The 25,893-nt window shown below is 36.1% G+C and overlaps 2 protein-coding genes across 4 annotated transcripts in view; one reads left to right on the forward strand and one right to left on the reverse strand.

The window, feature by feature from the left end:
- MAP3K15 (mitogen-activated protein kinase kinase kinase 15) overlaps window positions 1–14,520 on the forward strand; it is a 138,277-nt gene extending 123,757 nt beyond the window's left edge. Inside the window, exons 26-30 of the mRNA XM_031961275.1 lie at window positions 3,253–3,469; window positions 7,789–7,901; window positions 11,172–11,281; window positions 11,358–11,434; window positions 14,433–14,520. Of these exons, the coding sequence (XP_031817135.1) occupies window positions 3,253–3,469; window positions 7,789–7,901; window positions 11,172–11,281; window positions 11,358–11,434; window positions 14,433–14,520 (605 nt within the window). The remainder of the gene's footprint in view (window positions 1–3,252; window positions 3,470–7,788; window positions 7,902–11,171; window positions 11,282–11,357; window positions 11,435–14,432) is intronic.
- Window positions 8,219–25,893, reverse strand: part of PDHA1 (pyruvate dehydrogenase E1 subunit alpha 1) — a 31,196-nt gene continuing 13,521 nt past the window's right edge. Inside the window, exons 7-13 of one of the 3 annotated variants that reach the window (XM_012544464.3) lie at window positions 25,541–25,633; window positions 24,404–24,559; window positions 24,198–24,269; window positions 18,801–18,868; window positions 16,617–16,725; window positions 15,824–15,993; window positions 8,219–8,258 (exon numbers count right to left, since the gene is read on the reverse strand). In XM_012544464.3, coding sequence (XP_012399918.1) covers window positions 15,829–15,993; window positions 16,617–16,725; window positions 18,801–18,868; window positions 24,198–24,269; window positions 24,404–24,559; window positions 25,541–25,633 — 663 coding nt within the window. In that variant the 3' untranslated portion in view covers window positions 8,219–8,258; window positions 15,824–15,828. Of the gene's footprint in view, window positions 8,259–14,665; window positions 15,994–16,616; window positions 16,726–18,800; window positions 18,869–24,197; window positions 24,270–24,403; window positions 24,560–25,540; window positions 25,634–25,893 lie in introns of those variants that run through there. The other 2 variants (XM_003763512.4, XM_003763511.4) reach the window with 2 other exon arrangements.

The following is a 25,893-nucleotide window of genomic DNA, read 5'->3' on the forward strand; positions in this document are numbered from 1 at the left end:
AAAAGTGTACAACTTCAGAGTTGGGAAGCCTTGGTTTAAAATTCCAGGACCTATACTCACAGGGCGACACTTTCCCCATACAAGTTGCTTGATTGACCCCTCAGGGCTCAAGGCAGCTCTCTATAATTGTAATTGAAAACAAAACAAAACAAAATAAAACAAACAAAAAAAGTGCTCATCTACATTAATAGAGAAAATTGTTCACCTATATAGAGTTCTTTCTAAACAGATGGAACTATAGGTCTGATTAAAAAAAAAAAAGTGCTAAATATTGTGTTCTAGGGACTGCTGATATAAAGATGAGAAGGGGGGGGGATAAAATTATTATAGCAATGATTTTATTTGTATCTGTGGACAATTTAATTAACTCCCTTGCCTTCAATTTTCACCCAGTGATTCTTTAATCCAATTTATTAGTCTCTACTGTTTCTCCAGTCTCATTTCCCATTTATAATTATCTATTGGATATTAATCCATTTATTAGTCCCAACTGTTTCTCCAGTCCCATATCCCATTTCTAACTATCTGTTGGATATTAATCCATTTTTGTGTCCTGCTAGCACCTAAAATTCTACATGTCTAAAACTAAATTCATCATCATGAAGTTTATATAAAGAATTAGAAAGCACTATATAAATGCTGGGTGGGGATAGTATATTAAATAAGGTTTCCCCCTCTTGAATTTTTTTTTAATATGAAAAAAAGTTTTATTTTTTTTTTTGTACAAACTATTTTTTTTATTATTATTATTTTTTTATTTAATAGCCTTTTATTTACAGGATATATACATGGGTAACTTTACAGCATTAACAATTGCCAAACCTTTGTTCCAATTTTTCACCTCTTACCCCCCCCCACCCCCTCCCCTAGATGGCAGGATGACCAGTAGATGTTAAATATATTAAAATATAAATTAGATACACAATAAGTATACCTGACCAAAACATTATTTTGTTGTAGAAAAAGAATCAGACTCTGAAATATTGTACAATTAGCTTGTGAAGGAAATCAAAAATGCAGGTGTGCATAAATATAGGGATTGGGAATTCCCCCTCTTGAATTTTTGAAAGAAACATCCATATAGTAAACAAAAACCCTCCCGCTTACATTCTTTTTTCTTAACTCCTCTGAACTCCTCTCATAATTGATACTCACAGGTTGGGTCCCTATAAAGCACCTGCTACTTTGAATTCTTAGGGCATCTGTTTGTACTTCTAGTACAAGGACCTGAAAGCCCTGAAAAGCACCTGAAATGGGTCTTTCCCATTACCAGTCACACTAGTAAACACAATCAGCATAGTAAAACATTTACTAAAATGGTATAAAATCATTTGCTAAGAAATCCCCCAAAACCAAAACATTCCTCCCATTAACTTGGGGCACATTTTCCTATAAATATAGTATTTTTGGTAAGAGTGGGCACCAACCTAACCTATAATAATAGTAAGGCACTCTATTCAATCAAAACCAGTAGCTCCTTATCACAATACTCCAGGATCAAATATAAAATCCTATTTGGTGTTCAGAGTTTTTCATAAGCCATTCCCTCCCCAGGCTCTCTGGTTTCTTATTCCCAATTAAAATCCCATCTAATACAGAAAGCCTTTTCTGATCTCTCTTAATTCTATCATGACTTTCCTTTGTTGATTATTTCCAATTTATAGTGGCTATGGCTTGTTCATACATAGTTGTTTGCATTGTGTTTCCCTCAGACTGTGAACTCCTTGAGAGCAGGGATTGTTTTGCCTTTTTTTGTACCCCAATCATTTAGTAACAGAATAACTGGTAAACTGTACATACTCAATAAATGTCAACTTAATAAATTTTTGATTAACTAGAAAGGAGAGTTACATATCAACATCCTCAATTTTATAGTTAAATGAAAATCAGAGATCATAGTAACAATTTCTCTCATATCTTTCATATGTTGATTGTCATGGAACAGTGAAGAGTACTGGGTTAGATATGGCATCAAAGGAAGTGGATTAGTTTTCCCAATTCTGTTCTTTTTTAGCTGCATGTCTTTGGGATGTCAGTTCCTTTGGGCCTCAATTTTTTCATTTTTAAGGTAAGAAAGTTGGGCCTCAATTTTTTCATTTTTAAGGTAAGAAAGTTGGATCAAATGACTCCCAAGGAATCCCTTCTGGATCAAAATGATTCCACATGGTCATTCAGGAAAAATGCTGGCCATTAATTTTTAGCATTATGCCTTTTGTTTTATGCATCCATCTCATTTTCCTGACAAATCTCTCTCACAAATGAACTCTGTAACAAAACAAAAGAGAATTAATAGTGACAAAATGGTATGGGTGACTGTATGCAATACATTCCATTCCTTTATTGTAAGGAGAGAAATATACTTCATCAAGATTAGACAAGATTTTTTAATAATTGCTAATGTTAACAAACCTTGTCTTTGTGTTCTCACACATAATGCTGCTTATACAAATTTATCAGATTTTTTCTCTTGGAAGCATCTACTTTTAAAATGTTAGAGTGAGAGTTGCACCTTAAAGCAGAATTTTTTAGTCAGTTTGGAGGTAGAGGTGGGAAGGAGAGATTATTTGGTTGAAATTATCACCTCTTCTTCTTTTTAATTCTCATTCCTTGCTGAAGCTACTAATCTCTTTATTCTTATTCTGAAGGCACAGCAAGCAGCTCAGTGTGAACTCATTAGCTATTGCAAGCCCTTCCAACCCATGCACCTTAATGCCTTCCCCAAAAAATATATGAGTCAGACATACAAAAAGCTTGAAGAAGACTTGGTTTTCTTGTGGTATTTTCTACTTTACTAGAGGTCCCCAGCATGGAGTGAGGAGGGAAGGAAGGATTTGGGAATTAGGTTGGAAGAATTTTTTAATGGGTTGATCTCCTAAATTAGGCCCTGAAAGCCTTCTTTCATTATTTGAGGTTTTATGAATTCTCAGAACATGCTTTCCAATGAAAATCCAAAAATTCACAATTGATATCTTTATATAACAAATTAATTAACACTATTTTATATTATCACTACCATTATAACAACCTCTTTCCCCATGCTAGTAGGAATAATTAAGTTAAATAAATTCAATCAGTGGAATAATGATACCCCTTTCTTAATTAACTATAATGTAAAAGACATGCCTTTATTAACAATCCTTCTGATTCTCAAGCACCCTACCATCCCACTGCTAGTCTAGCAGCAAGCTGTCTCTTCATTCACATTTCCTGATAAGCATCATGTGGTCCTTTCTTTCCCCTCCGTCTGGCCAGAGCTTCGAGCACACTTTGAGCCAGCCTCTGAAATAGAAGGAGTAGATAAGGATGCAGAGGAAGTAGAAGAGGATTACCAGCCAGGAGATCCAAATGGAAATGATGAACCCAATGTTGCTTCTGGAGTGAGCAGGGCTGGATCTGTATTAACACTGGAATCTCAACATCATCACAAACTTAACCTCCAGCTGAGCAAACTTAGACAAGAAACCAATAGGTAAGGAACGTTACATATGGCCAGGAGGAACCAACAGGAAGATGCTGGCCTGACCCCAGGGGGAGAATTTTCTGAGTCAACATGGACACAATAGATCACACTGTTAATAGGGGTAGGTGGACAGGGGAATAAACATGGCTGAGTTTTGGGGGAATGTCTATGACATTAGTATTGGAAAGTCATTGGGAAATTAAAGGAATATAAAAAAGGGAAACAATAAAATGCTTATTATTATTATTTTTTTAAGGATAGGCCCTCTAAGTCTGATTTATTTATTTGTAATTGGGTAAGATAGGGACAAGGACAGTGATTCATTATAAGAAATTTGAGCACAGTCCCATGGAAAGAGCATTTGGCTCTGTGGTCAGAGGATCTCTTCAGTGACTCATCCATTGTCTCTTGAAAGTGAAGTTCAAATCCTCTTGGAGGACGTTCAATTCTACTTTTGATGCTTGCTGCCTGTGTGGTTTTGCACAGATTACTTAACCACTTCATTTCTTTCATGAGAGCATTGGACTATATAGTTCCTCTCTGTTTACAATCCTATCTATCAATTCGAGTTACTATATTCTTTCCAATGGATGGTTTTAAAGCAGGGGTTCTTACCCTGGGATCTATGAACTTATTTTTAAAATTTTTGATAGCTGTTTTTCAATAGCATTGGTTTTCTTTGTAATTCTATGTATTTGACTTTTGTCCATTCAAAAACATTAAATGAGAAGAGGTTGTAGTTTTCATTGTACTGCTAAGGGAGTGGGGAGTGAACCATAACACAAAGGTTAAGAACCTGTTTAGAGAGATGTGGAGGGTGGGGAAAGGTTACCTGACTTGCCTGGAGTCACTGAGTTCACTGTGTCAACAAGTGTTTGATCCTGGATCCTTCTGGCTTTAAGTTTAGCTCTCCCAGCATTATCACTACAATCTCTTTCATCATTAGATTATAAATTCCTTGAGAACAGGGTTTTTGTCTTATCTTTGTATCCTCAATGGCCAGCATAGTATATGGCTTAAACAAAAAAAAAAAAAAGCTTAATAAATGTTTGTGGAATTTCTTACATGCCCTCTTTATATAACTCCTAAGAGTGGAGGTCTCAAGTGTTTTTAGAATCATCAAAATGGGCATTCAATATCTTTTTATTAGCAGGTAAGTCTCATAGTAACATTGGTTTGTTGTTAATTCAGTCATTTCAGTTGTGTCCAAGTCTAAATGACCTTATTTGGATTTTCTTGGCAAAAATACTGCAGTGATTTGCCATTTTCTTCTCCAACTCATTTTACAGATGAGGAAACTGAGGCAAAGAGGTTTAATGAGGGTTAAGTGACTCACCTGGAGGCACACAGCTGGTAGCTTTGAGGCTGGATTTCAGCTCAGGTCTTCCTGTCTGCAATGGAAGCCCTTAGCATCCCCGGGCCTCAGGATATCCCTTCCCACCCTCCTTGTAGTTTGACTTGTGATTTCCTATAATGATTAGTTTCTGTGCCAGGCTGCAATGCCAACCCTGGGCAAGGTCAGGAAGGCATGGACCTTTGAAAGCAATGGTTCTTAATTGGGAGGGGAGGGGGGAACCACAGCAGCCTTTTTGTCCTTGTTCCACAAGATAATGCTATCAGTAGGCTGGAGAATTCATGGTGTGACTGGGAATAAAATTGCCTTGTTGCTGATTTGATCTGCTGACTTTATTTCTTTGCTTACAAGTGGCTGTCAATAATGTCATCAAATCATATCGTCTCAAACCCTCATTATTTAAGAATTTTTTTTTAGCTTTAATGTCAGATAGAGTTAGACTTCCAAAGTAAATACTTTCAACCTGTGGATAATTCATCAAGGCATTAGATAGAAGTCCTTCCTAGGAATATATGCTGAGCAATTGTCTCTCAGATGTTCAAAAGTCAAGATAGTACATTAATGAAAGTCAAATGTATGGGGACCATTTCCCTAAAATGCAAGTTAAAGCATGGGATTCGGAGTTAGAGAGCTTGGATTGCCATGAAAGAGTTGGATTATGGCCATCTAAGTTTCTGTCCAGTTTTAGATCCATAATTCTAGAACCCTTTGCTAATACATCAAGAATCTGAGATTTCATTGGTTTGGGAAACCTCAAATGGGAACTCCTGCTGTTGGTCATAGAGTATCTGAGGTAGAATGCAAATCCAGGTCTTCCTGATTCCAAGTCTAGTTTTACCTGATGAAAAGTTATGTAGAATTAATGAGAACATCACTTAATTGAGAATACCTTTTACCAGTTTGGTAGAAGGTCACTAGTGAAATGTCCCAGGTATCTGTGTTGGGTCTTGGGCTATTGAATACTTTATCAATGACTCAGATAAAATCATCATAGGCAGTTGGGAGGAACAGGTTGCAACCTGGTGGAATTAGGATGATATAAAAAGTTTTTGACAGACTGGGGCATTGTGCTGAATCTATTAAAACGAAATAGGGATAAATAAAAGTTTTAGTTTTGGGCGCACAGAACAAAAAATCAACTTCACAAGAATGGGATGGGGGGGAGATAAAGTATTTTGCCTGAAAAAGATCTTTGGTTTTATGAGTCAGCAGTTTGTGATGTCGGCCTGAAAAGCTTATGTGATCTTGAGTTGCATGAAGACAAGCATTGCTTTTGAGAAGTAGGAGGCAATATAGTCCCTTTATACTTAGACCATGAGTAGACTGTGTTTGCTTTAGGGAGCCACAAACAAGGATAAGCTAGAGTATTAGAAATGGCAACTAGGAATGTGAAGGACTTTGAATTTGTGTCATAGAAGGATAATTTGAAGGATTTGGGAATGTTTAGCATGGAGATGCCTCAGGGATGCGATAGAGAGCATTCAACTTTGTGAAGGACAATCAGATGGAAGAGACTTGTTCTGATGATTCCAACAGGGCAATAAAAGAGTCATTGGGTAGAAGTTCTAAGGCCAACTTTGGTTTGATATCAGGAAAATCTTACAAATGTCTAAAAATGGAATGAGATGCCCGAGGTGACAAGGGATTCCCACTCCTTAAAGTCTTCAAGCAGAGATTGGCTGGCCCCATGTTGTATATATTATGATTAGGAAGCCTTTATGATATGGATTGAATTTGATGGCCCTAAAATCTGAAATTTTGTGACTTAGTCTGATGGAGAAGCAGAAGAGGAGCATTGGATCTATTCTATTGATTGCTGTTTACTGCTTATTTTCCTAGTAGGAGCTGAATCACTTGGTTTCTTTCTGTTTGTTAGAGTGAAATCATAATGGCTTTCTTTTTCTGCACTGTGGACATTTCCTTATCATGCTGAGTTGACTCCTTTTAGTAAGCTTTCAGTAAGCTACACTTGGAATCAGAGATTTGAATTTAAATCTTACCTCAAACACTAACTCTGTAACCATGTTTAGAGACAGGTTATATATGAACTTTAGTGGTAAGAGTTTCTACAAAAAGTATCCCAAACCAGTGAAATTTAGGCTTCTTGATATGTTAGTAAAGGGTCTCAGAATCATAGATCTAAAACTGAAGGGAACCTTCAGTTTGTAAGGAAAGGGAAACTGAGGTCTAAAAAGGGAAAATGGTTCACCCAGCTACAATGCAGTAAGTGGCAGATTGGTGATTCGACTCCAGGTGTTCTGTCTACAAATGCATGCTTTTCTTCTAGTCTGTTCAACCTAATGTGATTAATTGGTTCCATGAAAATCTGACTTGAGGGCAGATATCATTATAGGAAGTAGTTTATCCCTTAGCAGCTGAGGGAACAATAAATATATAAACAGTCTACAAGTCTGAGGTACAGGCTCTCCTGGGAAGGTCTTGTCTCAGCTTTGAGACCTTAAGACATAGAACATGATGGCAGAGACTATTCTGTTATCTTAAGAAGGTAATTATATGGTTTGGACATGTATACTTATTTTGTATTTAATTTATACTTTAATATATTTAACACGTATTGATCATCCTGCCATCTAGGGGAGGGGGTGTGGGGGAAAGGAGGGGGAAAAATTGGAACAAAAGGTTTGGCAATTGTCAATGCTGTAAAATTACCCATGCATATAACTCATAAATAAAAAGCTATTTAAAAAAAAAAGGTTATTATAAAATGACAAACAGTTGTTGGAGAAACATGGAACTAGATATACCTGTATTTAAAAGTTTGGTGGAAGAGTGGTTATTCATTGAACATGGAAAAAAAAAAATAGAAAAAGGGTCCTTTAGGGTCAGGATATGGGTCTATTGCCACCTTAATTTGTCCCCTATTAACTCTTAGACCATTCTTTATTTTTCTCTACACAAAGAAATGTATATAAATATTATATTTGACTTTTTTTATTTTTATATTTTTAAATAGGCTTCTGGAACACTTAGTTCAAAAAGAGAAAGAATACCAGAATTTTCTACGGCAGGCTCTTGAACAGAAAACTCAAGAACTGTATCTTCTTCAGTTACGGTCCAAATCTTCTGGTGAGATAATTTCCTATTTGCTGAGACTTCGGTGCATGCTATATGCTGAAGGGATGCATATCTGGAAAGCCTGGGTATCAGCTGGAGGGGGCAGAGTTATAAGGCGCTTTGATCACCTTTTCCACTTTTTAAAAGTATTCTCAAAAGTTTTCTTTAATAATCCATTCCTGAATCTTGTGAGGAATTATGTCAACTTCATTGGTCTAAAATGGTTTAAAATTGGTTTAAAATATGCACTTCATTCCTCTTTTCGAAAGCTGTAGAAATCAGGCAACTTGAAGACAGGCTCTTTCCCATCTCTTCACTGCCATTTTTTCACTATTTTCAATCTGTGCTTTCTTATTTGAAGGTGATTCTCTTTGACAGAAAACAAAACAGAATAGGCATTGATTAGTTCTATGTTACTGTTTTTCTATCAGCCATTTACCACTTTTCCATCAGTTCCCATCCCTTTCTTGACAATCTTTTTGTCAACAGCCCATATCTGCAAAAGGTCCTTTTCTTGTCTTTACAATTTATCCCAAGTCTCTACTGTTCTTAGGAAACTTTGCCTTGCCTTCACTACTTACAAATGTTTGCCCTTATTTCTATCTCTTAAACATGCTTCTTAACTTGCACATTAACTTGTTAATTAGAAATCACATTAATATCACCAATATGCATTCGCACTGGAATCTTTTGTGAACATGGGCTTTGTAATGCTTATTATGTTGGAGCCTCCCTTCTTTTCAGGGAAGCAGGACATTGGAGCACCAACAACCAGCCAATCAGGATTTCTGAAACCCAGGGCTGCCTGACATTTCAATTACCCTTTGGGAGTGAACTCTTAGCCAAATTGGAGATGCCTGTAGCTACCAGAAACTACTGAATCAGTCTTGACCAACTCAAGGGAAACCTTGACCGGCAGCTGCAGATTCAGGACCTTGCTCACTACTTCTAAACCTTTGCTCCTTGGCATATTGTGTTTATAGATATCTGCTCCCTTAACTCCCACTCTCTGCCCAAAAGCCTCTAAAAATTATATTATCTTTCTCTTTTCCCATTGCCTTTTGGGCAGCTAAGAACTCTCCTCTGCTCCCTTGCAAGTTATTCTTCTCAGACTATAAATGTACTTGTAATCTATGATCAGCCGCTTTCATTTTAGGGCCTTTTTTGGGGCCTGCAAGCAGTCTTCCTTTAATACTTTAGATACTAGTTATTCCTTCTACATTGTGAGGATTAGGGGTGCATCACCCTCACAATCTGGGAAAAAACATTTTGATAATAATGCATAACATTTTTTCACTCTCCATTTGTAGCAGAAATCTATTTTTTTTTTAATGAGTTGTTTATAGTACCTTATTGTAAAATTTGGATAAGTATTTTATCACCGGGCAATCAGAAGGATCATCTGCTGGCTTCTACAAAACTCCCCTCCCACATTCCCATCTAATTTCTTTTCTTGCTGAGGCAATTGGGGTTAAGTGACTTCCCCAGGTTCACACTACTAGAAAGTGTTAAGTGTCTGAGGCGAAATTTGAACTCAGGTCCTCCTGACTTCAGGGCTGGTGCTCTATCCACTGCACTACCTAGCTGCCCTCCCCCTCCCATGTAATTTCTTATGCTGACCCATAATTACAATGGGGAGTCATGATGTGGAAGAGATAATTGCACCATCTTTTGCTCTTCTTGGTTATCAGCTAGGAATCAGCAAGTACTTATTAGTACCTTATGTTATTTACTAGATCTTATGCTAGAGGTTAAGGATGCAAAGACAAAACAAACAACCAAACAATCTAATACTTCCTCAAGGACATTATATTCTACTGGGGATATGTATGTGTGAAAAGTGGGGGTTGAGGAAGATACACACACATATGAAAATTAAATTTAAAAAGTACTTAATTTCCAGGGGAGATCATGTTTGATAATAATGATCACTGCATTTATATTGCATTAAGGTTTGTAAAGTACTTTTTTATAAATATGTCATTTGGTCCTCACAATTACGCTATTATGCCCATTTTACAAATGTCTAATATGAAGGAGTTACCAACAGAATCGGGGGACATAATGAATAAAGAGCATGTGTTTTCATGTTGCTCCCCTAATGGAATGTTAACTTCGTAAGGGAGGGGACCATTTTTGATCTTTCTTTTTGTGCCTATTGCTTACTTAGTTCAGAAGCTGCAATTTAAGAGGTTTAAGAGATTTAAGTATCTGTTGATTGATAGTGTGGAGTGGTATAGGGACACAGAAGGTATGAGGAAACTGAGGATAGAGACTAGGGAAGGGAACTTCTGCCTTATTTCCCTTAGAGAACACAGAACATTAAACTGGGGATAAGTACCTGAGCAAGAAGAGGAAGTGAGGGGAAAAGCAGAGGCAAGGCTTTGGTTCTGTCTAGTGGTCAAAGTGTTGGAGTCACCAGGTCCCTTCTGTGCTGGGGTTCACTCCATTGTTGATCATCGTCTTTGTCAGAGTGGGAGTCACAGGAGGGTTTTTGGTCCTGGACAGAGGGCTTGGTGTAAAGGGAGAAAGGTGGCCGGACAGATTGCAAGTCCCCGCTCCTCCCTGGTTGTTAACACAGGATCAGTGGAAATTATAAAGGCCTGGCTAGTCACAGAAGGTAGAAATACTCATTCACTGCTCTGTTTGGGGCATCCACGGGATCCTCCGCCTAAGTGTACATTTCATTTTTTGTCTTGCAATATTTACTCCTATTTGTCTGGACTCTTTTACCCAATCTGCAACCCCCTTGGTTTATCTGCTCATGTTTTGAGCCCTTTCTCTCTCTTCTGCTCACTTTCTGATTCTTTCCCTTTCCCTGGGGGTAGACTTAAGCCATCTCTTCTCCTTCCACACTGGGCACTTTGTGGTTCACCAGCCTTGGTGTTTAACCCCAAGTGACTTCTGAGGGGACACAACTGGCTCCAGCTAGGTGCTGGGCTCTCTCCTTTAGACTTAGTAGGGTGCCACACAGCTGTGTACATATACCTATCCTGTTTCAGTTTCTCAGTTATCTGGTTGCACTTTATTTGTAGCCCCAAGTGTCACAAGTAAACTTCTCAGCCAGAAGCATAAGATTTGGATCCAGGTCCTCTGACTTAGGTCAGTGGTCTTTTTACTGCCTCTTAATGATAGCAATTGATGATTTGATCTGCCATTTAGCTTTTGTGACTTATCATGGCAAAACCTTAATTAGCTTCCATTTTATATCTACATTCAGCTGTAGCTTCTTTTTAAGAAAGCACACTTAGTGTTATATAAAATTATTTTTAATTGTTACAGATAATCTGGTCACTCCAACACGACCTCTTGAATCACAGGTACACAAGGCAGACAGTGAACTCACAGACTGGTTGAAATTACAAGGAGCAGATGCTAATACAATTGAAAAGGTAAAATAACCACAAAATTATGGAAAGGCTAGCTTCAAAAGTTGATTCCCTCTCATATATTTGGCTTTTCTTTCAGATTGTTGAAGAGGGTTACACGCTTTATGACATTCTTAATGATATCACTAAAGAAGACCTTCGATATCTTGGACTTCGGTAAGAACACCAATTTGATCAAATCAAAACTGGAAGAAAAACCAGCTAACTAGAAAGCCCGAAACTAAATTAGAGTGAGGAATGGTTTAGCAATAGAAATGGAGGCCATTGGGTCTGTATCCCAGGGAAATCATAAAGGAGAGAAAAGGACCCACATGTGTTTGCAACAGTTTTTTGTGGTAGCAAAGATTTGGAAAACGAGCAGATGCCTATCAGTTGGGGAATGGTTGTATGTGAAGATAATGGAATATTATTGTTCTATTAAAATAATGAACAAGCTGATTTTAGAAAAACCTGGAAAGATTTACATTAACTGATGCTGAGTGAAATGAGCCAGAACCAGGAATATGTTGTATATAATCATAATTGTGCAATGATCAACTATGAAAAACTTGGGTTCTTCATTACCTCTCCCATGGTTTTTCCCTTTTGCCGATTTCTCTCCCAACAATTCATAACACAATTTATATTCAAACTAAATTAAAAAAAGGAAAAAAAAAGAAATGGACCCCGTTAAGGACCCTGTTGGCCACATATTGACTCAAAAAATTTGTAAACATTGTTTCTGTTAGAGATGTAAAGTTTAATTAGATAACAGCTGATGGACCATTGCTAGGTGATAGGCTAACCCCCTATTCTATTCTTTGTTCAGTATTTCCCGATTACATTTTAATCTGGAGTGTTGCCTACCAGAATGCAACCTTTGGGCAGCATGTCTGACACATTTGTTATAGAGGGACTTTTCCAAACCTGGAATTCTATAATTCTTTGGCCACTCCAATATCACATTATTTTTATAAGGCATCAATCAACAAGCAGAAAAAGGATGTACTTAATTCTGGAAGACAAGTTTTTACTATGTTTGATATATTTTTTCCTACACTGAGTTCCCCTTATAACCAACAATACACTTTCTAGTCAGCCTATCACAATTTGAGGTAGTTTGGCAATGGCACAGTAATCAAATGCTACTTAATTAGTAGAATTGGTATATTCCTGGCCTAACCTAATTAGTAGCACTATGCTAACTTTTAATGACACTAACAGGTCCATAAGAAACCTTACTATTTTTGCTATCTTTAAATTAATTCGAGGCAGCTAGGTGGTATCCTGAGACAAAGTGGTGGAGAAAGTCAGGGAGATTTGTATTCATGTCCTGCTTCATATAATTAGCTGTGTGACTCTGAGCAAAGAACGTTTAAAAACTTTCCTCAGTTTCCCAGTCTATAAAATTGGAATAAAGCAATAACCTTGCAGAGTTGTGGAGGCTAGAGAGCTTTTACATATCTAAATATGTAAAGCACAGTGCAGCTAGGTGGTGCAGCAGATATAGCATCAGCCCTTAAGTCAGAAGGACCAGAGTTCAAATCTGGCCTGACACTTCCTAGCTGGGTGAGAGCTAGGAAGCAAGTCACTTAACCCCAACTGCCTCAGCAAAATAAATATGTAAAGCACTGTGCAAACCCCAGGCTATATAAATGCTAGTTATTTTGTATTCTTTTAAATCTCTACTGCATATAAGATTCTATTTAATCTGATGTTGTAGGTATCATATATCAATCAATAAGCACTTATTAACTATATGCCAGGCACTATATTAAGGATACAAAGGAAGGAAATTAGATCTCATTTTCAAGGAGCTGAAAATCTGATAGAGACATGTATATAGATACTCATATATATATGCCTCTTTATCAAGGTAACTTTTTAAGAGGCAGAGGCGTTAGGTAGCTGGGAAAGGCCTGAAGAAGGGTAGCTTTTGAAGTGATTCGAAGAGGTGGAGGTGAGAGAAGAGGGAGAGCGCAAAGGGAGTGTGTGTGTGTGTGTGGGGACGTATCATGTGAGAGGTTTACCAAATGGGCCAGTAAGGTTAAACTATAAAAGGGAATAAAGTACAGAAACACTGGAAAGATAAAAAAGTTGAAGAAAAGCTCCAATTGTCAAAAAAGAATTTAAACCAGGAGCCAATGGAATTTGTTTGAATGTAGAAAGTAGGCAGACATTGTTGGAAGATCAGTTGACTGTGTGGATGACAGGTTAAAAGAGGAGAAATCTGAGGCTGAGAGACCAATTCCAAAGCTCTTGATTAGGCAGGAAGAGGACATGAACAAGGGAGGCTGTGGGAGGAGGCAGCACACACAGATTTGGCAGCTGACTAGATAGATGGGCGAGTTAGAAGTCGGTTGGCAAGGTTGCAAGCCAGGTAACTGGAACAATGATGGTGCCCTTGACACAAATGAGGTGTAAACTTTGGGGAAAAAACCATGAATTCTATTTAGACAGGTTGAGTTTGAGATGTCTATAGGATATACAGTTCAAAAGCCCACTAAGCAATTAATGTGGAACTAGGATTTAATCTACAAATCTGGAATCATCACTAAACAGATAAAACTTTCTATATGCAGTGACAAAATATAAGGAAGATTTAAATAGCTGGTTTTCATAGAGGCATCAAGCCTTAAAGTCCCCTGGATCCTTGAGTTTTTCATCTTAAAAACTATGCTACTGGGTGGGGAAGCCACAATTCTCATTTCTTCTAATGGCTCAGCTAGAAATTTAAGGTCTTAAAAAGAAAAATTCTGTTCCATTCATTACTTATCTGTCTTCTTTAGGGGGAGAAAAGACAGGGACACAAAGACATTTTAAAAATAAAAAGACAAGAATGCTTTTTCTGGGTAATCTTCCACTAGTCCCATCCTTATACAGAAGAGATGTAGAACTGGCTGGGAAAGGGAAATGGATATATCATTAAAAATAAATCTAATTTCTCAGCTGAGTTAAGGCAAATTTACTGTACCACACTACTAGATTGTGTTCCTTAGATGATTTAGATTTATAAGTGAACATGTTAACTAAACTAATGCCAACTTTAACCCTAAATGCCCGAGTCACACCCTCTAATGAATTGTCAAAAGCTAAGAATGACTTAAAGACCAGAACATATATGTCCATTTGTTTAATGAAACTTTTTTTTTTTTCCCTCCCCAAATCCTTCTAGTGGTGGTCTTCTCTGCAGAATCTGGAACACGGTCTCAAAGCACAGACAACAGGCTTGTGAACCCTCACAAATCAAACATCAGATTTAATCACAGTTAAAAAAAAACAAAAAACAAAACAAAAACAAAAAAAAAAAACTGTGGGAATGAGTGAGTTAAACATTCCACATATTTCTGTTAAACTTCGTGTAAATATGTATATAGATTCTGCTACTTTTTACACATTATTGTTCAATTGTTTTATTGTTCAATTCACAATTTGGGAATTTAGTTCTAAACAAGTAGTTATTTTACCAAAATGGATGGTATTTAGAATATATGTAGTAATGATACATTTATGTAAACTGAAATGTACAGACACTATATATATATATAAAAAATTGTGTCATATCCAGCTAAAGGAATCCTGGTTTAAACATGCCAGTATAGCCTGAATGTTTTTAGAAATAATGATTTTAATTTACTAATTGAAATATATACATTTATGTTTTATAGCACTTGCTGGGAGAGTGAAAGAGGAAAAAGTATTATAATCAAATAACCATCAATTGTTAGTACTGCACTTTAACAGACAAGTATTAGTATAAAATTAACAATCAGTAAAGGAATATTTCTTATTGTTCTTAAAAACTTGAAATTTAAATGTGAATATAGTTTTCAAGAGAAAAACAGCTTTGTGTTTATTTACAAACAGAAAGTAAATTATTTGATTTTTTTTTTCACTTGTTATATTTTTAAAACATGATTTGGTTGGGAAAGGCAATTCAGTACTCCATCTTTACAAAAACATAAAGGTAGAGTTGTTCAATAAAATTAGTCATAGTGACATTTGACAGAAATGTTCATTTTAACATTGTTATATTATTCTAAATTATGTTTTAAAGACTAAAATCCTATAATGCTTCCCATTCAATGATATCACTAGCTGATTAGGCTAAAACAAAAGCATTTTTTTCCTTTCTGAGTATCCTATCAGTTTTTTGGAAGAACTAAACAAGTAGAGTTTCCCACAAGTCAACAAAATGCTAATTAAGGAAATAAAGAAAATGTAAAAATGTTAAGGGTTTTGTGCTTGGGGATAATGATTTTTCTCCAGCTATGTCACTTTCCCCCTATTTTTCTAATCTATTTTTTAAAAAAGCAGAATAAAGTGTAAAATAACCACACAAACTAGTTAACTGGTTCTATTCCTTTAATAAAACAATTAACATAATGTATAAATATAGCATGGATGTAACTAGTTACCCTTGAATTTAAGGTATAGTATCTTCTAATGACAATGCAAAATGTTTGGTTTTAGAAATTTCATCCCTTTCCTTAGATCTAGCAATTAGTTTCTTAAAACTGATAAGATAAATTTCCATTAAAGGCCTTGTATACATTCAACACATACTTCCTTTAGCTGACAGATTTGTACTTGATCCACTGATTTGCTCCTCGAACTTCAAAAGGTGGATCTCTGGAGTAGATATGATAGCCTAATTCTTCCAAAGGTGGTTCTGGATCCGCTGTAGCAAACTGGGCAGCATCCTCAATCTCTTTCCTTACTTCAACATCAATTTCCTTTAAAAGTCAAGAGGATTTGAATTAAACAAACCAACCTTAATTGACTTACTTAAAGAATATTGGTTTAATTATTTACTATGTACAAAATGCCATTAGCAACTTGTTGATTACATGAAGGATGGTGAATGGTACTTCTATTATTTCTACAAATTAAAAAGATAATAGAGGCTTATAACGAGAAGTAGATATGGCAAAAAATTTCAGTTAGATTTAATGTTTCAAACCATTTTTGAAAATAATTACTTTCCCAAGAAGACTTTGAAAGCAGACTATATAATGCTAGTTCAATGGTACACACTGTTTATAGTCTCAGTCAATTGAAATAGTCCTGTGATTTGATGTAAGAATCTAAGATGGTGAACATTTGCTTTATCACCAAAATTTTATTAATAATAAATTCTGCTGTATTTGAGCAATAGCAGCAGCTTAACTGAGGAGCTTCAGTTAAAAATAAAACTGATTGCTTCCTGATTTAAGTCTGATCAAGTCCTAACCTTAAAGCTTCTTCCCCTCTACTCTTCTCCCTCCCCCAGGACATAAAATATACATATATACCCAGGAACAAAAAAAAGGCAAACTTGATCAAACAGGAATGTTAGACTACTGTAAATTGATCTTACCTTTAATTCTTCAATACTGGCAAGATTGTTGTTCACCATTCTGTCTTTTAGAAGCATGATAGGATCACTCTTACTCCTCACTTCCTGAATTTCTTCCCGAGTGCGATAACTGTATTGTAAAACAGTCATTATGAGAGAAACTCTTCTAGAGTATGAAGTGATAGCTTTGTAAAATACAATTCACGCATATTTAGTCAACATAGTAAGGAAAAAAAAAATTTTCCTGAAAACCTTTGTTGACTACAATTTGATTTGTCAGAAAAATCACTAACTCAAAGGAAAAAGAACCTGACCTAAACACTGAGAAAGCTATTAATTTAGTTTTTGGTCTCTAAGGGATCACAATCTAAAAGGAGATACATGTAAGGGAAACATGTATGCACTAACTGTGATAATAGGGGGAGTATAAAGGGTAAATTACTGTGAGAAATTTGAGAGATCATTTTTACCTATGGGATAGAGAAGCCCTGAAAGAAGGGATTTCAATAGATTAAGACTGGGGGACAGCTGGGAGTTAATTCCAGAAATGACCAGATCAAGACTAATGGGGAACAAAGTTTAGTTTGACAATAATGTATTTGATGTGTGGGTATAGCTATCATGGAATAAGACTGAGGGAAGTGACACTTTTACATATCATACAAAACGGTAGAAACAGAATAAGATATTGCAGCCAATTCAGGCCACTCTTCCCTTCCTGTTAAATTCACTATCTATTTACATAGCTAGACAGATAATCAATCCATCCACTTATAAACTAATCCTAGTTAACTGTTCATTTAACTGAATAGAATCTGGACAATTAATATTCTTTCTCTGTAGAGTCAAACACTTTTGAATGATCATAGATTTTAACTTAGGAGACTTTGAAACATGCTAGGCTGTGTACAATCAAGGCAATATCATCTTCAAATATAAACAGAAATATATGACTAGTAAAAAAAAATAAGCCACTCATGAAGTAAGCATTAATTAATAGTAAGCCCCATGTGTCCCAATGGGATCTAGGCAATATTAAAAGAATTAACAGGACAGTCACAAAAATGTTTTGTGTGGTTTTTTAAAATTATTATCTGCATCATGGGCATATCATTGGATACCCACAATGAAACCAAAGTCTACGTGTGTTTGTATGGAATGAAGTATCTAGACCAGGAAGTTCTCTTACTCCTTAAATAATTATAAAGGGTCTTATAATTTCCATGGTGTTGGACGAATACTTCTTTTGGAGTCAGGATTCCTAGGACCAAATTCTGGCACTGCTATTTACTGCCTGTGTTTTCCCTGGAAATGTGATATCCTCTTTTGGCTTTAGTTTACTATCTAAGAGCTTTCATTTTACTGGTTTTCTATACACTTTGCACTGACCAATAGCCAACATTATTTAAATGTATTTTGTTTGGAAAATAGCTTTAAAATGTTAACTTTGAACTATTAATTTCAACCCAATCTTAAAAAGTGGATTCCATTTTATAAACAAAGATTCGATGAATTAATTTTTTTTAAGTTTAGTTTTCTCAACTGAATTTGAGCTGCAGAACTAGATTCAGTAACAGCGGTTGCTCACTGAGAGACTATCATTTCTTGGGTGTGATATCATTAGTATACAAAAGCAAGATACTCTTGAGAGGCAACTAAGGCAGAATGATAAGTACAGATTAGACAAGAAATCAAAATCTGGGTTCAAATTCTGCCTCTATATGACTCTCGGCAAGTTAGTTACCTCTCAGTTTCAAAATAAACATACATTTCCTAAAGATAATTTTCTTTCTCAGACCTTGCCAGAATTCCACAGGAAACTGGTTTTTTTTTTTTTTTAAATTTAATAAAACTATCCTCCCATGTGTAAATTATTTTATATGCACAACTTTTATAGCATTGATTTCTTACTGCTATTAAAATTAGCATAATTTATTTATACTGTTCAACTTGATTTTGTTAGTATTAGATATCTAAGATGTAATTTATCTATTATATTGATATCTGTAACAATTCAAGGGGAGGAAAAAGCACCAAATGATTATGTGGCACTATAGATCAAAAAGCCCAGTTGTTGAAATTTTCCCTTTTCAATATTATGATGATCGTGATGACATGCATATAAAACCCTAAAGAACTTTTCTCAAATTTCTATTTTAAATAAGATTAGAGATCACACTTAAAGAGTCCTCTTATTATACATACCTGACACCAGGATCACTCATGCTGTGTCCGTGATAACGATATGTCTGTAGTTCCATCAACATGGGGCCCTGCATGATGAAGAAAACGTGATTGAAAAAAGAAAACAGGATATGTGTTTCAAATATTTTTTGGGTTGAAATGCAGAGATATATTTATCTTGGTTCTAATTTTGTCCTCTGAAGTCCCTCTGAATACATGAAACAAAGCACAATCTTCCCCATTCTCCAATCTCTTTTTAAAGACTAAGCTAAGGATCATGGTCCAGAGTTAGAATGAATCTTCAAAGTCATCTAGTCCAACCCTCCATTTTACAAATTAGGAAATTAAGATCCAGGGAAGTCAAGTGACTTATACAGAGAAGTGGCTCAGGATCTGAACTTGGATCCTGTAAGCTTAAATTCAGAATTCTATTCACTGGTTATCCTAATTTGGATGTTCCTTACACTACTAACATCATTGCTCAAATGTGGGGCCCAGGACAGAAAAGTACTTCAGATATAATCTGATATGGAATAGCAGAATTATCCTCCATACTGTAGTATCCTACTTTCTAGGGATTTCTTTAGAAGGCTGGCTCTTCTTGAGCTTTCAGGCCAATACTTTGGGGTAAACTGCAGATAATCTGGTCACACCACCTCCTAATGTTTCATATTTGTGATGCTGACTGAATACAAATGCAATAGAAATATTTATCCCTATAAAATTTCCTCTTGTTAAATTAAGCTCAACATTCTAGACTGAGAATGAGACTAATAAGACCTTGGGATCCTTATTCTAACAACCAGTTTATAAACAATTCCACCCAGCACTGTGTTAACTGGAAATCTGATATATGTTATGTACACCTTTCACATAATTTCTTACTGTTGGTCAGAATCAGGTACAGAAAAACAGCTTCCTACCTTCAATCTTCTAAAGAATAAAATGATCAAATAAGGCCAAAGGACTAATAGTTGCTCTGTTTTTGACATAGAGGACCCGACCCTCCTCCTATCCCAGTGATCTGTAGATACCAATTACAATGATTTCTAATAATGAACAGCTGCCCTTCCCCTTCTAACTAGCTTGTTCTCAAGTAAGGCATAGGCTTCCAGAGCCATATTCCTTTGGTCTATGTTTCCTAGAGTCTCCAGTTCATCCTCTTCAAATGCCTTGTCACCTCAGACAAACACAAGATGACGAAGTATCCTACAACTCTAAACTCTAAAATTCCTCCAGCAATAATCTCGTGCTTATATTTTCACCTTTGACCTTTTATCTCAACTGTTCTCTGCCTTCACCCCAATCTCCAGTCATTCCATCAATCGCTTCCTGCTTTTTCCAACCAGGATCCTTGCTCTGTTAACTTTTCCCTTCAAAATTTGACCCTAAATAAAGGTAATTATGTATTCTTGTACAGTCATTACCATTCATTCCCTTGCTGAGCCACAATCCTGGCCTACCATCAATCTCCTTCCCTTCTACCTGCATGCTGTTGAACACCTTCCATAAAGCACACAACTATGCTGCCTATACAGGCTTGAATCAGAGCGGTGCTGACTGCTCTTTGCTTCCTGATGACGTTGCCAGGAACAATGTTTTGACTTGCAAGTAAACTGGATTTAAGAATGGCAAGGCTATGCAGCTGTGCAAAGCTGGGACTCTTCTGAGTCTAGTGCCAATGGGCAAATGAAGATGGCCCCAGATATAGTGGGAGATCTTTTAAAGCCAAGGTTTTTCTCAGGTCTCAGTTTGTCTAAGACAACAAAGAGACAACCTCGTTTGATCCTCCCCCCCCCCCCCCCCCCCCCCCCCCCCCCCCCCACCTTTGAATTAGCAATCTGGGAGAAGACCTTCTAGAACAGAAACAACTGCAACCCCATCCATAAAAAAAAAATTCTTTGCTGGACTATCAGCCCTCAGAGTGATTGTCCTATATAAACTTCTGAATTTGTCTCCAGTTTTCCAACTCCTGTTCATGTCACAATCACTAGTAATATTATTTACCAAAAGAGTATTATTCAATACTCTTTTTAAGTTATCTATGTCCATAATGTCTGAACATTACTCCAGTCATGTTCTCTCATTCTAGCCAAATTAGTAAATTTGTTCTTCCTCATCTTTAATATTTTTTCTCTGTCATCTCTGTGCCTCTGCTCTTTTCTTTAGAGATTGTGCCCCAGGCTTGGGATGAACACCTTGAATCCCATACTTTTAAAACTCAATTTAAGTGCTGCCTTCTATAAAACATCTTTTCCTGACTACCCCATTGATTACTACTCCCCTCCTCCCAATATTACTTTATATATTTTGTATTTACTTATCTGTAAACATACTGGTTCCCCCCAGTAGAATGTAAGCTTCTTGAGGACAGGTAGTTTCATTTCTGCCTTTGTTTCCCCAATGCCTAGCATAGAGCCTGGAACATAATAGGTATTTAATAAATGCTTGATGATTTAACTAAAATGAATCTTTACCCATACTTTCTACAAAAATGTTTGAATGATAGAAATTCTAACACAAATTTAATTTCTATTGCCTTTAGAAAAATTTTAATCTTAAGGAATTTAAATCATACAGCTCTAACTTACTTTAAATAAAGAGGAAGAAGTTAGGTGTTCTATGACTCATTAATATGAAAGTCATTCATTTGAATAAAACTTAAAATCTGCATTCACTGAAATTGATCAACAATTTGGAAAGTATTTTCAAAATTGCCGAGTCATGCTGCATATTAAAACATTATATTCTTTATATAAATTCTAGATAGAACATGCCTAAAATGCCACTGTTTTAGGAAGGTAAAGAATGTTAGTCACATTTAAGAAGCAGCAAAGCTGCCCTTTCCCCTCATGGTTCATGCTCTCTCCCAGTAATAATGTTTTATCTTTAAGGCCTTCTTCTTAGGTCTTGCAGGGATAATATTCAACCACTTGCCTACTGACTTCTGTAGACGTCTGCAGTTCTAGGGCTATTGACAAGTCAGCCAAGAACAATATCCACCTACTTACTTCTCTGTAACTTCCAGGGCCTTTTCTATTGCTGGCCTGCCCTGACAAGAGCTCCTCTTGCATTTTAACAGTCACTGGGTTTTCCAGGACTAGCTAGGGACAATTAAGCCTCCTTTTTGGACTCCTTTGCCTTTTCTTGCCTAAGTGGATCTCCTGGGACTTCATAAAATACAACATTATCATCTATCACTAAGACTGGACTTCTAAGGTGGGCCTTTTGACAGTCTAATCATATCCCACTCTGATCTTATTTCAACCTTTTTCTGCAATTAGAGACTCTGCCTGGATTCAATGGTTAATTTACTCATACCCCTATATTATCTGTATCTCAGTGATTCTGAATCCTTAAGTTGCCAATGTATAAATGTAGTTCTCCATCTCCAACTACTTTTTCCTTACTCCCATCTACACCTAGATTTGCCTATTCCTTCCATTACAGCCTCCATATAAGTATTTAATAATAAAGAAATAACTTCTTTCTTTCTTACTCAGTTCATCTTCTGGAACTGACACCTGGCTTTCTCTTGATAAGGTATTCCTGGGTACCCTTTTCTAGTACCGATCCCACTTTTGCTCTTTCCCCAAATTCACTATTTGTGACAGGGAATTTGGAATACCTCTAATCTCTCATCACTACTTCCAGATTCTACCACCATCACAAAGCAGCCTTTGCTAGAATCATGCTACACAAATTTACACTTGTTATTTATCAACATTTCCTAGATAGCCTTCTTGACCATCATTCAGTTGAGTGTTTTGAGTCAGTTTCTCTCTACTCCTCATCTTCCTATATATTCCAACCTGCCAGGCCCTTAATCTATGTAATTCACATTTTCTACTCCTCAAGATACAAAGATGATTATAATATTAGTTCCATCACCTACAAGTACCTCACTTCTATCTTCCAAATTTCCTTATTTGATCATAACCTTTTATCACTCCTTCTGCATTATAATCCCTAGCCCTGTTCTTTTCTACCTGTTTTCTGAGGCCATTACCTACACTAGAGCCTGAAATCTCAATATAGCAAATTTACAGTATGCTCTATTTTCGAATCTTTTGCTAGCTTGTCCTACAACTGTTCATGCCCTGACAAACTATAATCCTATGCACTTCATTTGCAGGCTAATGAATGAAGCTAAAGAAAATCACAAAAGTATGTTTTGGGGCTGACTACAGTTTTATTTCACTTCATCTCAACTGGGCTCTTACTGAAGCAAGGCAATCATTTTACTTCTCCCTGATTGATTTTCTATTCTACTTGTAAGCAATTGATTCAAATCTTTTACTTCTGATTTCAAGCCTCCCTCTTCCTCCATTTTCTATGCTTGAGACTTCACCTCATAATCCATGGAAAAAATTGAAAATATTCACCCCAAATTCCCCTTTCTCCTCATTATATATTAGACTGATGGCAACAAAAGCTGGCCCACTGAAATGGATTGTCCCACAGTGCTAAAGACCACAGAGAAAACACAAACAGAACAGCCTAGTGTGTCTATTCTGGAAACTGAAACTTGCCTTTCCTTGGGGAAACACTTGTAATACCTATCTCCTCAAAGTGGTATAATGAGACTCATTTGAGATAATATAAACTATTGTTACTGAATATCTTCTCTGCTCTATTATAATTTCTCCTTAATTTCCATCTCTTTACTTTCCTCATTTTAGGCTGCTGTTAAATACTTTCTCAAGGCTGACTGTCATTAGTAACCTCTTACCCAGGAGGATGTCAAAGAAAATGTAAAGCTTCAGAGTAAAACCAAAGGGTTTTTAAAAAAAGAAAAGAAAAAAATTGACTGAGGCCAAGTATTTCCCCTAAGGCTCTGAAAGCACTTGGGTAATTTCAAAGGTCAATCTTGAGGTTATCTCTCTATTGGTATCTATGATTTTTATGTAAGGGTTAGGGCCAATGCTAAATAAAGAAAGGTAAGCAAAATCTCAATCAAGTGGTTAGTCCAATCTTTCCAATTTATTCCTAATAACTTTTTAGGACTAAGACAACAAGATCTTATGTCCTTTATTTTGATAATTGCAGATCTACTGAACCCATATAATTTTTACCCGCCCCCCCCCGACCCCTGGCCTAAAACAAAAAGCCAAATTCCACATCTATTTAGGAAACTCTATCTTAAATTCTTGACTGTCTTATAACTCTAATGGGCCAATAAAGTGATGAGGCAGGAATTTGGGAATAAAAAGGGAAAAAAGGGTTGGGTAAAAGCTGTTTTATTCTCTGCAATTGTAGCCTAGTGCTAGCATAGTGACTGGCACATATTAGGTGTTTAACAAATGTTTGTTGATTTGACTAATAGGGCTACTTTCCAATGCTAAGACTGGCAAAAACAATGTGGAATACTGGATCTGCTTATAATGAGATAGAAGGGGAAGAATCCAATGGCCTTACCTTTCCTGATCTACAGTAGGCAGCTGCAAATTTTGTTGCTTCACGAACACACAGAACATCCATACCATCTACCTGTTATAAACCGAGCAAAATTACAATCTCAAATCCAATACAATTTTACATTACGTGGCTAATGTGTTAAGATAACAAGAATTATGTTTATTTAAGAAAAACATGATGGAATTAGATGGAATTAATGTGCTTACCCTTATTCCTGGAATAAAGTCCCCTCTTTTGTAATAGTCAGTGCTGGCTGCTGCTCTCTCTACAGAAGTTCCCATTCCATATCGGTTATTCTCACAAATGAAAATACAAGGCAATTTCCACAAAGCTGCCATATTGTAAGCTTCAAATATCTGACCCTAAAAAAAATTTGCACAGTTCAAAATATGTTCCTTAAATTATTACTTAAATTTCTCCATAATTCCCACTTATTTAATCACTTAAAGAGAAGCAAAATACTTTACATTCATTTTATGCTCACAACAACCCTGAATGGAAATTTTTATCCTCATTTTATAGATGAAAAAACTGAAATTAAGTGATAAGCCTAGATTATTCATGTGATAAACATTTGAGGGTAGGATTGAACTGAAGGTTTCCTGCGTCATGTTTAACTATGTACTGTATAACATATGACATTGACTCACTAACATTCTTAAAAGATGCTACTCTACACAGGATAAATATCCTTCTTTCTAAGACCCAGCTGTTTTAATCAAACTTTAAGAATAACTTATATAAAAACTATATTGCTCTGCAACAAAGCAATTCACCAAATAAATTGGCATCTATCATCAGTTCTTGCTTAATGTAAGTTAAACAGACCTCCCCCATCCTTTGTGGAGTGAGCCTTGCCCCCGGCAGAGAGCTTCAGGGTCCAGAACAGAGGACTGCACAGTGATGCTACTGCTACAGCCTGAACAGGCAGGAAAAATAGATTTTTTCCAACATGAAATTAAATAAAGCAAGAACTGTTTGCTTTTACTTTCACATTAATTTAGTAAAGAGCCCATTACAGAAAAGATAAATCTAAAAAGACAGGCCAGGGAGAGGTCTGCTAAGCAGTCAAAGTCTTAAATCCCCAAAGATAAAAATTTCTTTAAGGGATGTTGGGAACATTGTGATCTTAATCCCTTGGCAAATTCTCCTAATGATTAAAAAAACAACAACAACAATAAAGTAGACACACCAGTAATATTAAAATAAAAACTAAACATGTCAAATTTTGTTTAATAATTCCTAGCAATAAATGGGAATATAATTTATTTTAAAAACCTCAATTAATTAGTTCAACTATAATCTATTACCATAATACTAAGAAAAAATACATATACACTAACCTGATTAGCAGCACCATCTCCATACAAAGTCAAACAAATCTCATCTTTTTCATTGTACTTACAGGCGAGGGCAATACCAGCTCCTAGAGGTACCTAAAATTAAGAGCAGAACTAGAGCAAACTATGAGAAGGAATTAATGTCTGAAATACACATGGTAAATATTGTTTGGGGTTTTTCTTTTGACCCCATTAAAATAATTTTCAGAAAATGAAGGAAACACAAGTAAATGCAATGTCAGGTTTTTTCTTAAGTATTACATTGTGACTGTTAACAGAAATTATAATAAACACCTTACAGACACAACTAAAAATTATTAGATGTTGGATAGCTAGATAGTGCAGTAGACCGAGAA

Source organism: Sarcophilus harrisii, chromosome 3 (genome assembly GCF_902635505.1).
Source record: "Sarcophilus harrisii chromosome 3, mSarHar1.11, whole genome shotgun sequence".
Lineage (NCBI taxonomy): Eukaryota > Metazoa > Chordata > Mammalia > Dasyuromorphia > Dasyuridae > Sarcophilus > Sarcophilus harrisii.